Source organism: Calypte anna, chromosome 4, assembly GCF_003957555.1.
Source record: "Calypte anna isolate BGI_N300 chromosome 4, bCalAnn1_v1.p, whole genome shotgun sequence".
Taxonomy (NCBI): Eukaryota; Metazoa; Chordata; class Aves; order Apodiformes; family Trochilidae; genus Calypte; species Calypte anna.
In genome coordinates, this window is record NC_044247.1 from 12,670,121 (window position 1) to 12,686,673 (window position 16,553).

A 16,553-nucleotide genomic window follows, 5' to 3' on the forward strand; every position below is an offset into this window, starting at 1 on the left:
GCTTTGAAGCCCTGCTGCATCCCTGTGAGGGAGGGGGAGCTGGGCTCCTGCTTGCAGGCTTCACTCCTACAGCACCATCTGCTCCAGCCCAGCAGTCTTGAGCACAGAACTCAGGAGAGGGAATACTGCATGCACAGAAATAACAAACCAAAAAAAAAAAAAAAAAAAAAAAAGCCCTCCACAAAACCCAAACAACAAAACCAACAGAACCTAACAGACTTTGATAATTTACTGCCAGATCATCTTCCCACAAAGCCAGCAGCAGCAGCATGGCTGCTTTTGAAGCCCAAGCTGGCAGAAGCTGCAGCCACCCAGTCACAGAGGAGGAGCTGCTCCCTCTCTTCTACCCAAGCCCCATCCTACCTGCCAGAGCAGCCTCTTCCTTGTCACACCTGGGGGATGAGAAATCCCTCTAATTGCACCACCAGCACAGCCCACTTCATCAGGAGCTGCCCGTCACCTCTCCTCAGCACCCAGAGTATTGGAAAGAAAACGGAACAGGAGGCTGGAAAAAAAAATAAGGGGTGATGTAAAATGATGGAGAAGCAAACAAATACAGGCAGCAGAAAAACAAAACTATGCCTGAGACACCAACAGGAGAACAGAGAACTGATTCCTTTGGCCTGGCTCTGTGCTAAAGAACCATTGCTGACAGCAAACACCCCACACCTCCAGGCACCCTCAGCTCTCCAAGGTCAATCCCTGTTTTCCAAGCACGAAGCAGCCTTCCCACGAGGCTCACACAGCGCCGTGTCCCCTGGGACAGGACGGGCAGGGCGACGGCAGAGCTGCTGTGACAGGCAGGGGGACACGGGGCTCACACCAGGGCCCGGTGCTGGTGAGTCCCCCGTGGCACTCAGAGATCATTAGGCACAGATTTGATTCTGCATAGAGCTTATGTTCCAAGTACAAAAATAAAGTTACATAACAGCCCCCAAAAGCTGCAGGAGCATCTTCACGCGTGGGCTCGGCCCTTACCTCCATATTTTATTTTATTTTTTTGGATTTCACACCTCCTCGTGGTATTTGCAACATGGTGAGCAGTGCTCCAAGGTGAAAATGCACCAGAAGGGTCCTGGTCTGAACAGTGAGGAGTCAGTCAGGTACAGTCAGTAATTCTCAGGAATCTCGAGGTAGAAATCTATGAATAAAACCATCCTGTTGGACTGGTTAAAGACAACTCTCTAAACAGACACACAGCAGAGACAAGACCTCACTATATATATATATATATATACTTATATATATATATTTCTCAAGAATAAATGCAGTTTACAAACATTTTTTAATACAAAGTGTGACAAATCCCATTTTGTTCCAGAAATAAAACTTTATTTTTATTGTCATTGATACCAACTTTACATACAGTTGTATTCCTCCAGACTGCATTTTCTTTGCTTTTTATGATTTTAATTTAAAAAAAAAAAAGGCTTTTTTTTTTTTTTCCTTCCTTAATCAAGAATAAGGGTATTGAAATTTTAAATGATGTCAAATCCATTCTCCTTGGACATGTGTTTTTGCTATTACAAAACTATTAAAATGTGAAGGAAGAAGTAATATCAAAGACACATACAGTAACAGCACTACTGCTTTTTGGGCTGTGCTAATATACTTGAATAGAACTCAGTCAGTTCTACATGTCTAGCATCATTTTAGAAATTATATTAACAAAGTAGAAGACCTTTTAACGTTAATATAATCCACAAAAAGAAAAATGCAGCATCTCTTTCCTTAATTGAATACCTAGGAAGCTCAGTCTTGGGTAAAATGGGCAAACCTCAGTTTGCTTGAGGCATGATGAGCTCGTAATGCCCAACCTGGCCTTCTTGCTTCAGCTGGTCCAACAGATCCTCCTTGCGCCGCTTCCTACTTACCACCAAGTATCTGTTGTGCCCCTGCCCGTGAGATTTACTTTTAAGACCATATTTTTGGGCAATCTGATGGATCTGCTTCCGCTCATCCATGGTCAGTTCTCTAGAGAAAGTCAAGTCAATGTGGCTATCCGAGCGCGCGTAGTTTCGAATGATCTCTTCGATATCTCTTTTGGCGATTTTGTTCACCCTCTCTACATCCAGCCCGAGTCCTTCCCTTTTAAACTGCTCCTTCACTGAAATGGGCTCTCTGATTCCCTCGCCAGCTTTCCCCAGGCCACCTCCCGTCCAGCCCATCTTCCGTAAAATTTGATTCCCAATGTTGTCTTCTTTGATCTTCTGTTTGAAAGCCTCCTCTGCCGACCGGCCCCGGATCTCATTTCTGGAGATGACGTCTTCAACGGTGCCTTTCTTCAGGTTATTAACTACAGTTGGCTGAGTCTTTTTGAGGATTTTCACGGCTTCCTCTGCTGCCTCATGCTTGACAGATTTCTTCACTCCAACTGCTTCTGCGATGAATTCATCCTCCAGCAGCACCTTGCATTTCCACCGTGTGCCAGTCATCCTTTCGAAGACGTACTCTACTGTCATCTTGTTGAACTGGGCGGTGTCGTTCAGCGTGCACACGGGGTTGCTGGAGTTCTCATAGATCACCAGGTCCTTCAGGTCCTTTTTCCTTCCGGAGCCCCGTGAGGAGCAGCCCACTTTCTGAACCTGGGTGACTTTGATGGCTGCCAGATTCGTCTGCATCTTCTGCAGGATCTTCAGCGCCTCCTCAGCCGCCGCGTGCTTGCTGGTCTTTTTAGTGCCAAACCCCTCAGCCAGGCAGTGATCCTGCAGGTAGACCTGACAGCGCCACAAGCGGTTGGGCATGAATTCGTATTTATACTCAACAGACATTTTGTTGTAGGAGGCAGAATTGTTCAGAATTCCTATCGCGTCGCTGGCGTTCTCTGTGAGAACAAAATTCGTCCAGTGTTTGTTGGTGTTGCCGGGACCTTTCCCAGCTTCAGAACCGGGCTGCAGGGGGACACAGTCCCTGTTGGCGACCACGAACTCCTCGTGGGGTTTGAGAGCAGGAGGGAAGTCCTGGCGACTCAGCCCCGCCTCGCACACCACCAGGTCCTCGTGGTAGGTGTGCTTGAACTTCCTCTGAACAACTCTGACTTCCACAGACTTCTTCAGCAGCTTCACCGCCTGCTCCGCCGCCCGGTCCCGGGATCCGTTCTTGCTGCCGGCGTACCCGGTGGCCAGGTAGATGTTCTGGCACCGCACCTCGCAGGCGAAGCCGTCTGTCAGGAGCCTCTTGCTTTTGGGGAGGTCAGCAGGGGCAATCTCTTTCAGAGGAACATAAATATATTCAGGATTTGTCTTGCAGGCCTGAATGGAACGTGTCAGGAGATAGGTAAAGTTGATTTTATCAGTCCCCATGTTTGCATCTGGGTTAGAAAGATTTTTCCAGACAGCTGCTGACAGTTTCTCGATAAAACTCTGCTTCAGCATTATGGCTGATGGAGGGAAAGTCTCTGACTGGGCAGTTGAAGAAGAAACAGAAACCTGCATGGCACTGCTTGTGGTAGAGTCCATACTATTCACAGCCTTCTTGGCTGCTGCTGCCTGGCCTACAAAGCCAAACCCAGCTGAGCTGGAGAGCTGGGGATCCGCTTCGTGTGCATTCACAAAAGAATTTGTACAGTTTTCAGCTGGCTGTGTTATGCTGTTTGTCTTTGCCTCCTGGTTCACCTCTTGCACTTGGTTATCCAGAGAATTGTCCTTCCTGTTATCCTTCTCAGCACTGGTGACAAAGTGTATGGGTTCAAAACGTGGTCGGACCCGGAACATGGGGACCATCTTTTTGGGTGGCTGAGGAACCCCTTCTGGCTCTGGACCTACAGAGTGGAAAAAAATTACAAGATTACCCATATGTGCAATGACAGGGAGACAACATTTTCATAGAGTGATCTCCAGGAGGAGCCTGCAGGCTCTGAACACAGCATTCAGACTTCTCAGCCACAAATCAAAAAGCTTCCTTCCAAAGTCACTCGGGATTGACAAGGCCATTTGTTCTTGTGCAGGTCATACAGAAGCATTTCCAGGTCCACAACCACCACACAAAACACTCTACATACATGGATTTTTAGGCCTCAATCACTTGCTCTGACCCCCAAGATTGCCCAAGTTATTTCTGAAGTTAATCCATTCAAAGCTACTAAAATAAATACAAACTACAGCTAGTAATACAGGACAGCAGAGCAGGACCAGAAGCTCAGCTCTGACTCTGCTGCAGGTTGCAGGCAGACCTCTCTCTTCTTGACCAGAAGAAATTCAAATGAGGCAGAATATTGTGATATCCATGACTACTGGAGAAAATGAGAAGCAAAATATCTGATAAGCAAATATGTTACACCTCAGAGATCGTTACACAAGGCTCCTGTGACAGAGTCAGTCCCCATCACTCAGGTGGTTCATGTTCATCAGAGGAGCAAGAGGCCACCTCAGCACCTTGGAATGAGCTGCCTGATCCAGTGCCAATGTGTGCACCTGTAGTATAGGTCAGGGGACACATCTGTCTGGACATCACACTCCCAGAGCATATTTATCATAGCCTACTTTGTTACAGATGAAAAAAAACACCTCACATAAAGCATGAAGGATCCTCTGTATTTAAACCAAGTGACAAAGCTCCCACATGAGTATTAAATCCTTCAGTCCTCAGTTTTGATGGATTATGGCAAGGCTTATGTCTCTAGTTCAGTTAGGTATTTCAATGATTGCACTGCAGCAGCATCTAAAGGCTCCCAGCAGCAGCACAGCTCTTCAGGCTGTCTGTGTAACATGCAACAGAGAACCCTTCACCTGCTGCCTGAGACAGAAAAATCATGGGAGAAAAGCAGTACTTTTACCAGTTTTGTACCTGGCCCATGAAAGCTCAAGATTTCTGGATGTCAAGGTACAGGAAGACACACTGGCAGAGGCAGGGATTACATCCAAGGCTAGAGGAGTCCAGTGCTGTCTGACCATTTGTGCTTTAAGTAGAACTGCTGCCTGACACTGCCTCCACCTGCATGCATGAACTGCCCTGCTCCTCCACTGCCCCACTCCTCCCTCCCACGAGAGGCCAGGCAGCTCCAGAGGTGCTGCAGATGGAGCCACCCAACTGCCAGCACTCTCTGCCTGCTGCTTTTCCTCCACTGGAAAAGCTACAGCTGGAAAATTGACCCCTGAGCCCATGGGACTGGGCTGATGTATGCAGGACTCCTTCAGCCCCAGCAGAGAGGGAAAAACCAAAAAGATAAATAACCCTCCCTCTACTACCCCCACCAATGCTCCAGCCAGGCTGTAAGTCAAAATCAATCAGATGAACTACACGTCTCCATGAACAGGTACCATCTCATCTCAGGTCAGAACATCACCCTTCACCACAGACAAGAAAGGCAGAGAGATACTTAGTGACACAGATTCAACTCCCTAACAGTATCACTAAGGAAAATCAATTCCCTGGTAATTTCAATGAAAAACTATACTTTCTTAAGCAAAAAGAGAATTCTGCATGAATTACATACACCTCACAGGAAGGCAGAGGAGGGTAAATGGCTGTGGTCTCCCAGAGGACATCACAGTTGCCTCTCTCCAGTTTGCCCTGCTGGCTCTGCAGGCAGCCCCTCGTGTTTTGCCCTCCCCATGCTCCCACTAATGCCCACCCACCAGAGCAGGCCAGGGTTTCCCCTGGCACTCAGGCAGATAAATACTCACTGTCAGATGGAGAGCGGTGTCTTTTTTGGTTCCTGCCAGGGACCAGCTCATACGACCTCATCTCCCCGACATCGATGCCTTCAGCCATCTTGAGAACCTTCTCCATGACCTGCCCACCATATCTGTGTGGATTCAAAAGCAAAACAGGTTAGGACTGGTCCCACAGGGGCACACATGCACACACAACCTTTTATTCTGCAGAACAAGAACTAAAGCTGCCCGAGACACAGCTCCTGGTGCAAGGGAGATGCTCCCCCTGGCTGTGCTGGAGTGCTGACCCCACAGCCAGCTCAGAGCAGGGAACAAGCTACCTGGCTCCAAGTGGATCTATTGGTGAGGAACAAACTGTGCAGCCACCAAACTGATGGTGTTTTAAATTTCTGTAACATCTGGCAGAGCAGCTAGGAACACAAAGGAACACAGAGGTGTGGAAGGAGTCTCCTCCATGGGCAGCTTCAGGGAGGGACTGCCTGGCACTGAAGTCCTGTCTGGGTCACCAATGTCAGATGACAAAGGCTCAGTCTTCATCAGCCACTCTTTACAAAGCCAAACTGAGTCTGAGCTTGGTGGCTGTAACTGAAACACTTTCAATCCCTGACCCACGAGAGGTGAGGTGGCTGTAACCACCACCATGCAAACCCTGCTCCTGCTGCAGAATGCTCCCAGGACACACACTGCACAGACTCATTCCTCTTGGCATTACATCCCTGACCATCCAAACTTTCCATTGCTCTGGGGACCTGTCATGTGTTTCCAGGCCATTTGCAAAACTGAGAAAAACCCACAGCTTTCTGAGCAAGGAGAACCTACAAACATGGCCTGAAACCAGTGTCTGACAGCTTCATGCTGTGGTTCAGGAAGGAGAAAAAGCAATCTTGCAGCCGTGCTATGGTGCACCCACCCTTACAAAGTCAAAAAGCATCAGGTCACTGCCCACGGACAGGAGACCACAACTGTCCCAACAGCTAGTGCTAAAATAACTTGCACCAGCTTTTAAATATGACAGTTCAAGGGCTCTGGAGATCTACTCACTTTTCACTCAAGAAACTTCCTCCTGATTCAGAGGGCCAGGCAGAAATTAAATCCATTTAAATTAGCTGGGCAAGAACTCTCAACAGACACTGCAGCCCCTGCCCCACCTGCAGGTGCTCAGCAGAGCTCAGCCCTTGGCAGGGGGGCAGTGGAGCTCTGCTTGGGAAGAGGATTAAAAAAGGCATCAAAGGGAGGCAGACAGTGGTGATACCCTCATCCTCCTGCAGCCAGAAGGGAAAGGGGTGGGAATCTCTATTCCTAGAAGTTACATGTGATGGCAACACCAGGGAGATGCCCTATTCCAGCAGGGCACACAAACAGCCTGGATGTGACATGAGTGTGTCAGTCTTATTCCCAAAGGATGGAGATGTTTGGAGCTCAGACTTCTGCCTGAGGGCAAATCACTCTGTCACAACATGTTCCTCTCACTTGCCCTTGGAAATCTCAGCTTGTGGAGGCTGCACATGGAGGCAGAGGAGCTCCAGGCCTCCAACACTGAAATAAAGCCTCCCTGGTGTGACTGAAATCCCCACCCCAGCAGCTCTACAGCATGATGCTCCCCTTGCCTACTCTGCAGCCACTTTCACCATGTCTGAGAACACAGGAAGCTTCTCTAATCCACCCCTAAACTAAATGAATCCTGTTACTTCTTCCTTACAGACCACATTTTCTAAACCTTCTGGATGTTGTCCACATAATTCCTCCACAGAACACTCCCTCAGGTTTCAACAGCCAAGACTCTGATTTGTATTTATTCTGACCAAGATGCTGTCTTCAGCTAGCAAGCAATTGTTAAAACAAAACAACAACAACAAAAAAAAGCAACACCCAAACACCAACCAACCAACTTGAGAGAACACAACAAAAAAACCCCAAGCTTTCCAGTTATTCACTTGATGGAGCAACACCAACTCTTCCCAAGCAGCAAAAGGCAATTGCAGAGAAAGCTGTGGGTTCCCCCCCTTGCTCAGACAATTTTAACTAAAACTTATAATTGCTCTTCAAGAGTGTGGAGTGTTCACTGTGCCCCTGCACAGCACAAGCTCTGGGGAAACATCCCTGCTGCTGCTGCTGGCTCTGCACTGCATCACACCCCAGCCTACTGCTCTCATCTCCTCTGAGAGCTACAAGTAGAGATGGTCACTGGGAGAAGGATGTGCACTTAGAGGCTTAAGCTGCATTAATATTTAGGATTTGAGATCTTGTCACATCACCCTTCACTTGTTGTCAGCACCCTATGTAAGAGTCCCAAAAGCAGCCTCACAAAGAAGGCTCTCCACATAAACACATTAAGATGAGCTAAGGGACCAAAGAGACCAAAAGGGAGGCTCAGATTCAATACATGACACCAGATTCAGACTCTGAAGCTGTCTGAAAAACAATGTTCACTTTTGGGGCTTGCAGAGCAGATTAGTTTGATTCCTGGACCAAAAAAGACTAAGAAAACACACAGATCTACATTTAAAGATGTTGACTTGGCTCTGTAGATACAACACAAAATATTCCCCAAGGAGGCTTTGTGATGTTAACATTATATGATATATATGGGATATTATTCAAGCCAGGCCACATGCCCTTCAGTGTTTGCACGCTCGCCTGTCCCTGCACAACTTGCTGAAGCTGTTAAGCAGTTGCTTCTGTCTTTAAAGCCTGGTCTCCAGTTTAAAAATAATCACAACATCAAAAGTGTTGGTCAGGGAGGGGGTGACGTTCCTGCAGATCTCCAGAGCTTTGCTGGTGCCTGTGTGGTGGTTTCTGCACCTGAACAGAAATCCTGAGGACAGAAAAACTCTTCCTATTCACTCCCCCCGTTTCTTTTAGGAAGAGAAGAACTCTGAAGGTACCGTACGGGCTGCTTTATCTTTAGAAGGATACTTAAATACACTTAAATACAAAGTACCTCCCCACACGTTTATGGAGTCGGAGGAAGCCCGAGCAGCCCCGTCCCGCTCCGGGCGCCGCCTTCTCACTTCCACCCCGACTCCTGCCAGCGGATCGGGCCGGTGCAACCGGAACCGACGGGTAGCGGCACCCCCCCCCATCCCGTCCTCTCACCTGCATCCCATGAAGAGGTGGTTGGTCCAGAGGACGGAGAGCGAGAGGAGCTGATCGATGGCGGCACCGGGGTAGCCGTGGAGGTGGCGGAGGATGAAGCGTCGGCGCAGCTCCCATTGCCGCTCGGTCTCGTTGTACTGCCGCCACTGCTCCAGCACCGACTCGGGCACGGCCTCCGGTTCGGGCGGCGGCATGGCGAGCAGCGGCTGGGCCGTCCCGACCCGCCCGGCACAGGGGCGGCGGAAGGGGCCCCGGGCCTGCCGGGAAGGGACCAGGCCCCACGTGCAGACCAGGCCGCGGGCCGCTGGGGGCCGCCGGGGAGCGCCGGTCCGGCCCGAACCTCTGCCGGTCCGGTTGGCGGTGCCGGCCCCGCGCGTGCCGCTGGTACCGGCCCTCGCGCCACCCCCCCCCCCTCCCCCCCCCCCCCCGGCGCCGTTCGCTCCCTTGGCTCGAGCGGAGCGGCCCGGCCGGCGCCGCCTCACGTGACCCCCGCGTCACGAGCGCGCGAGACGGCGCGAGACGGCGCGACACCGGCACCGGCGGAACCTCCGGAACCTCCGGCCCGGCTCCCGCGCGCCCCCTGCCGGGTCCCGGTCCGGAACCCGCGAAAGCCCCGGGACAGAGCGGCCCAAAGGCACCGCCGGGAGCCATAGGGGTGCCGCCCGCGGAAGGTCCGGTCCGGTCCGGTTCGGTTCTGCCTTCCCCGGCGGGCAGAGCGCTGGGGCAGCCCCGCGCCTTCAGCCTCCACCCCGCGGGGTTCGGAGGCATTTGTTTAAAATGTACATTAAAGGCAGAAATTCACCGCTCCCTCCCGCCACTGTCAGGCAGAACCCGAAGTTCAGGTGCGGTGGGGAAAGAACCGCCCGACCCACACCCACCCGGGGCTGGGGCGGTGAGACACAGGACACGAGTGAAAACACACAGTTTGTACTTTATTCCTTTGTTAAAATTAAATATTTCGTGGCTGCCAACAAAGCACATTGCACCAGGCTGGTATTTCCTTTGATTCTGCACAGTTTCCAAAACCAATCCAACAACAGCTTATTGAAAATAATTCCTTAGGCTCCACGCCCCGGGGGAGCCAACGACATGTTATTAAAGACAAAATTAGAAAAAAAAATTAAAATAAAATAAAATATACCCATAACAATGTTGGGAAATGTATTCGCTACATCGTTAGTCCAAACAGCATCCCTGTGGCTCCTCAAACTTCCAGGTGAACAGTCGGCTCCCTCCCTGTGTCCCCCTGTCTTGTCACACAGATCACAAGACACTTCAGGTTTAGATACCATGCAAGTCAGTAAAAGCTTCTTCCCAAAACACTAACACTGAAGATTTGTCCCCCCCCCCTCCCCTGAGACCCTGCAACTCTTCTAGAAGTGGCAGTCTTCTCCCTCAGACCCAGTGCAGCTGGCGAAGACAGATTAAAAAAAAGCTACAGAGAGAGAAAAGGGGAAAAAAAAAGAGAAAAAAACAGAAGGTTAGCAAAAAAGAGAAGGACATTCAAAAAGCAGGAAAAAAGAGATGCAACATGAAAACAGCTGACAGAGACAGAGCCTCCTTGTGATATCCCAAGTACTCCCAAGAAATCACTCCAGTAAAAGCCTTTTTTTCTTTAAAGTCTTAAAAAAGACTGTGAAACCTTAAGTAACATTCTAGTAAGGCAAATGGTGGGGAAGAGCAGCCAGTGACCTGCAGTATGGTAAGGAAAAGCCACAGTAAATGTATTAAATGTATTTCAGCAGATAATCTAGAAATCATTGACTGGTACCGACTGGTTTGGGGAGCAGTACAGGACAGGAAGAAGTAAATCATCAAATTATTTTAACTTGCTTAACAACAACAAAAATAAAATCAAAACTGTCAGAGAGTTTTGTGGGATATATACCTGTATTTTTTTGTGAAACAGAATACCTGAGGAAAATACAAACAAACACGAGTGCTGACTGCCCTGATTGCTGGAGACAGAGGCCAGACCCTCCTCTGACCCAGGGCAACGGTACCAGCTCAGCCCAACACCTTGTGTGAGGCTCCAGCACCATCCACACCACCCTCCAGGTAAAATTATCAGCACTGGCTTGGACCAAACCCAGCATTACCTATCACATTTACATCTGGGGTGTGCTCATCTCAAAAAAAAAGGAAAAAAAAAAAAGAAAAAAGGTTTCTTATTGAAACTTTGGTAGCACATGCCCTGATCTTTCACCCCCCAGACAGAACAAGGGCTGCACACAGTGTCACTGAAGGATCAGGGTCACATCAAGCAAGTCTGAAATGGAAATAAGGATTACATGCTAGTCTGCAGGTAGCATGAATTAGGAAAAGGAAAAAAAAATTAAAGCACATTAAAAATGATAGATACCATGAAAATGACACCAGGCAGAAAGCAAAAGGAGTTTTTAGTCTCTCAGCTAGGCAGTAAGTAAACGAGGTGGGGGTGTCATTTGAACATCACCAGTAAATACATTTAAACTGCACTGTTATTTTGCCAGCAAAAATAACTCACAGAACTTATTTCCACATCCCTTACTTATGTGGGTGCAGAGGGACCAGGAGAAAGAGGAATCCATTAATTGTAGGGGAAAAAAAAAATGTAGGCTTTAAAGTTGCAGCATCCAAAACCTCATTTGGACTAATATTACATTGTTTAATGAAAGCAACAACTGCCAGCACATAATACAGACAGAATCACAATGAGGATGCAGAAGAGAGCAAGGGAAACACCATGGAAAGGCCACAGCTGAAATGCTGTCACGTTTTATTAGACCCTCCAATTAAACAAGTAAACGAAGGTCCATGCCGGCCCATTGTATTCAGGGGTAATTACTCAGTACAGAGCCATGGGTTACTGTAAAAGAAGGGCAAAGAAAACAAAAAACAAAAGAAGTGAATGTTAACCAGAATCCACTGTCTGATCAAATCTTTATTTAAAACCAAAACTCATCCAGAAATACACAGGGAAGATACCTGCAGGCAAACTACAGCTGCAGTTGGCCAGCAGGAACTCCTGGCCCCCATGAGCAAAACACCCTCCTTTTTTTTTTTTTAGTGCAAATCTTGCAGTAAAACAAGGCTTCTGCTGAATAGAAAACATGAAAAGCGACCTGCCAGCATCTGCAGATGCCAGATAGTATAAAAAATGTGTATATATGAAGGTAACACTTTTTGCCATTAAAACCAGAAATTGTTGGAATCACTGAAAGAAGAAAGTCAAAGAAACATCATCGTCTTTCTTCACAAACACTGATATGTACAGCAAGGTGTCCAGCTTTCCCTGAGGTTGGATCCAGGATGTGCATCCAGGCCAGCACACTGAGAGGGAGACAAGGCAAGAGATCCTTCCTGACCCCTGCAGCATTCAGAGAACACTTAGTTGCAAACCGTGGATCCAAGTTTGAGAACCCCCCCAAGCCTTGGGGACTAGAGGTTTGGACTCAGGCCCCGTGCCTGTGAGGATGTCAAGTTTTGGAAAAAGTCCTTTACAAGTATCTGAGTCACACAGGGCAGCACGGGGAGGGGAGGGGGGTGATGAGGGTGAGATACAACAAAATAAAACGGGGAGGGGGCAGCCAGTCTCTTGAGCCAGCAGATCCCACCCCACGGCAGGGTCTGGGTGAGGACCACACGAAGCTGCTGTGCTCCCACCATGCAGCCCCCCCTGCAAAATGGAGAGACAAAACAAAGCCGAGCAAGGGAGCAGAGGGGACACCAGAGAGGGCAGCAATGAGCATCTCTTGCCAGCTCCGGGTAGGCTATTGCCGAGTTCTTCACCAGAACAGCCACAACCCAGAGCAGCCAAGGGCAGGGACTCTTTGCTGGCTTAAAACGAAAGGGTGAGCAGAGGGAGCAATGAGTGAAGGTGAGCAAAGAGGCACAATGGCAGAGCTGCGGGTTAACCGAATGTGGGGGCATTTGCTTCTGGTGTGAAGGGAAAGGCTCTACAGGAAACCCGAACTGAAAATGAAAGAAAAAGGCAGATTAATGGTTTTATGGATTAATGACAAAAAACCAAAACCAAACCAAAACCAAAACAAAACCCAACCAACCACAAAAAACTAAACAAAATAAGAATATAAATGTTTCCTAACACACACACAGAGAAAAAGAAATGTTGCTAAGTGTTAATAAGGTTTAATTTGATTACAAAACATGCTCTGTGCAGACACACACACACACACACAAGGACTCAGCAGTGGGATGAATCAAATTTATTTTCTCAAACAATCCTTTCACAGTTTTGTAAGCTACAGGACTCATCAGCTGTGACTTGTTTGTATCCTTGCAAAACAGTGGAGCCCTGCAACACTTTATGGCTCAATATGGAGAGTATTTTTCTGAATTCTGGAAAAGTACCCCATATATACATATTTAATTTAGCAAGGACAAATGCCCATTGAAAAAGGCACTGTCTGCAGTTGTGTAGTGGGAACAAAGAACTCCATTTCATTCAAAGCCTGGCACACAACAGTGTACAGTTATGAGGACTGCCAAAAGCAATCCAAAACCAACAAAAATCAGTCATGTTCACTCTAACTGCACTTTAGCTGTGCCTTCGTACTCAGCACCAGAATGAACACTGTTACTCTTTGAGCTTATTTTTTGACATTCAGAGCCTGATAAGCAGAATTGTTCTTTCCATTGTTTAACAGTTACCACTGGCAGCAGAGACATTCATTCAACCCGACTGCTCAAGATGACTGCAAGCTCCAGTCCAAGTCAGTGCAAGACCCATCTGAACCTTTTCTGTTAAGTGGAACATCCCATTGAAATGAAATTCAAATGCCTCTCACTGCTAGGGTAATGTTTACTTGCTTTTCCATTTCCTTTGGTGGAGCTAAGAGGGAAGGAATCCTGGAATCAGCTTTTCCCTTTTTAAGGGCAGACTGTAAGTCAGTTTGGACTGTATCCTGGCAAGAATCTAAGTCCCAGCTTTGTCTGCAGGGAAGTATGGACCTGAGGCTGAGTTTTTGGGCTGTTTTATAGTTAAGTGCTGCTGTTCCAACAGTCTCCAAGAGACTTGCACACCCTTTCCTTGGATAATAAGTATTTCTGCTCTGTCAAGCAGCAAGACATTCCTGTGGGAGCTTTCTTTTTCCTCTCACCAGAGAATCAACAGCAAATTAAAAAGGCTCAGTGAAATGCACTCAACCTAGCTATAAACAGACCACTGTCATTAGCAATTTATTTAATAACCCTAATGAGGATGCTTCTCTCCTGCCAGGCAGGTGCACTTCTTGGGCATCTCTGCTGAAATTAACCTCTATTTTACTTTTTTTTTTTTTTTTTTTTTTTTTTTTTTACTATCTATTTTGCTGGCACCTTGCACTGCAGATACTTGCTTATGGCCAGGTTTGTTGACCTTTTCATCTGTTCCACAGGCCTGCCCTTGGCCACGTGGCCACCATACATCCTGACCCACAGGAAGGCAGAGACACCCCGGACAGAGTCACAGTAACGGGAGAGGAGCCAACTCACAGCACTCCAGGGCTCTGCTCCAGTGGGAACCCTCCTCACCTTGGCAAAACTCCTTGGAAACTCAGATGCTGGCCTTATTTGCACTGGCAAAGTGCTCTAGCAGGCTTTCTGGACACATCTTGCATCCAGCCCTCTGCTCCCTAACTGTGGGCACACTTGGCATGGCCTCCAGGAGTGTCGGTCACTGCCTGCCTGCTACAACTGAACAGCCAATCTGTGGGTGACCCATTTGACCACTGAAAATACCATAAAGCCTCTCTATTTTCAGAGCCTTCATGATCTGCTAACTGCTTAGCCCATCATCTCCTGTGGCTTTAGACCATCAGGTGTAATCAGTCACCAGGTGAATATTGATTTGGTGATTGGGCAGCAGCTTCTTTAATGCCCCCTCACACATTTACACACACGCTCACACACACACACACAGTCTGGTGATTCTCTGGTGCTTTGGGACAAAGGAAAGCTCCAGGTTTGGTAGATTTTACCATCAGTTAGTAGCTGAAGGTGGGGAGAGAAACTAGGCTTGCATCTACCTTCACCTGCACTGTAACCACAAGTTAACACTACAACTTGGAAGGGTGGGAGGGAAGGAGGAGAATGGGAAAAGACATTTTCAAGGCTGGCTGGGTTCTGTCATCAGCACCACATCTCCATGGCAATTGTTGCCATAGTATCAACATGGCCTGTGTGATTAAAGAATATAATTTATTGGGATATGGAATAAAGAAAACACAGCCAACAAAGTGCCAGGAAGGTTTAAAAGGAAGAGGACTTAATTCTTATTTTTCCACATTTTATGTCCTAATACTGAGTCTCTGCATTTTACTTTGCAGAATATTTAAAGCTTCCATTGCTTTCTTTTTCTACAATTGGATATGTAGAGAGAGACTGTCAGAGCACGTACAGAAAGGGTGAAAGCAGGGGAAGACAGAGATAAGACTGAGAGGCTTTTGGACTTGCAGAGGGTCTGCTTTTTTAGGAACTGTAACTTATCCCACTGTGAGGTCTATATTAGTTTATGACGCTTACCAGGACAATGTGCCTCATGCACCATGCAGCCAAACAGCAGCTAACTGTAAAACAGCACACATGTGAGAGCTAATAATGATGATAATGATGTAAAAAAAAACAAACAACAACAACAAAAAAGAAACCAAGTCATGATTAGTGCAAATTGCAGAGCTTGGGTTTAAATGGGTCACCTGTGAAAGAAAAAGGCTAGTGTACTGCCAGCTGCTAGTAAACAAGATACAATTAAGCTACAGCTTAATGAAATTCATGTGAAATTCATGGACTGTTGGAGATATGTATGATCAAAGTACCGAAATGAATGATTAAGGACAACGGGAGAAGTTACAGAATAAGGAAAGCAGCACAATTTCCAACACAGCTATTTTCCTGAAGGAGAGAGAGACACTCTAAACATCTTCCCAAGCCTTACTCAAGGGCTGATCTGTCTCATGGAGTTTTCTGTGCCCTTCTGAGTCCTTAACTGATAAGGACAATACCCATATGAATGTGCTTGGTGTCAAGCAGCCCTTCTGATATCAGAACTGCTTCTAGGAACAAGAGTGTGGCTTGGGCCACAGCAACTAATTGCTCATACTACAGGGCATGTCGTCTCCCTCTTCTGCATTCCTGACCCCAGCTGATCTCAGGGCATGAAAGAACTCAGTTGTGTATTCCTCACACAGTCCAGGCTAGGGAGAGAAGCCTGTCCCCAGTCAGTCTCAGGCTCCACAGCATGAAAAGATATTAAAACACCCCCAGAGGTAATTGGAAGAAGCAAATCAAAATAACACAGTGGAAAAAGGAAGGGACAAGTGAGAAAAGGGCAGTGCTAATTGCTCATTGCAGAAGAATGCTGACATTGAAGCAGCTCCAGCTCAAAACTAAAACAACCAAACCAGGATCTCATTCTGGTTATTGGGTTTTGACTCTCCTGTCTCATTTGATTCCAAGCTTGACAGTCTAGGGCTCCCTGCCTGACAAATTGTCCTGTTGGCTCTCTGGGCACACGCTGCATTGTTCATCCAAGCAGCACTTCCCATCTACTGAGGACTGAGCAGAGCAGGCAGGATTTACTCTGGGTTTGCCCCAGGGATGTGTAGAGAGGGGTACAGAAACCAGAGCCTTGTTTATCTACACACTGGTCTCTGCTCCATTTTGGGAAACCCACCACAGTGAGGAGGGAAGGAACTGCTCATCCCTGGGTGAACCAGGACTGCTCCAGCCCTACAGCTGCTGCTTGTGAGCAACTGCAGACCCTCAGGAGAGCCTGACACAGGCACTGCAGAGAGCCCAGACCACAGGGTCCTGGGGTTGGATCCTGTCACACCAGTCCCTGGCATAGGGAATTCCTGCTAA

At 47.8% G+C, this 16,553-nt stretch overlaps 2 protein-coding genes across 8 annotated transcripts in view; both read right to left on the reverse strand.

The window, feature by feature from the left end:
• Positions 1–1,310: 1,310 nt before the first annotated feature.
• Positions 1,311–9,001, reverse strand: NKRF (NFKB repressing factor). Its single transcript, XM_030449200.1, has 3 exons — positions 8,712–9,001; positions 5,625–5,746; positions 1,311–3,760 (listed from the first exon to the last, which is right to left on the reverse strand). Exons 1-3 carry the CDS (start codon positions 8,903–8,905, stop codon positions 1,779–1,781), a joined length of 2,298 nt encoding a protein of 765 aa, XP_030305060.1. The 5' UTR covers positions 8,906–9,001; the 3' UTR covers positions 1,311–1,778.
• A 621-nt stretch (positions 9,002–9,622) lies between these two features.
• The window catches only part of SEPTIN6 (septin 6), a 30,845-nt gene continuing 23,914 nt past the window's right edge, over positions 9,623–16,553 (reverse strand). The window contains exons 10-11 of one of the 7 annotated variants that reach the window (XM_030449142.1): positions 15,216–15,259; positions 10,928–11,559 (exon numbers count right to left, since the gene is read on the reverse strand). In XM_030449142.1, the coding sequence (XP_030305002.1) occupies positions 15,256–15,259 (4 nt within the window). In that variant the 3' untranslated portion in view covers positions 10,928–11,559; positions 15,216–15,255. Of the gene's footprint in view, positions 11,560–11,604; positions 12,666–15,215; positions 15,260–16,553 lie in introns of those variants that run through there. The other 6 variants (XM_030449140.1, XM_030449143.1, XM_030449137.1 and 3 more) reach the window with 6 other exon arrangements.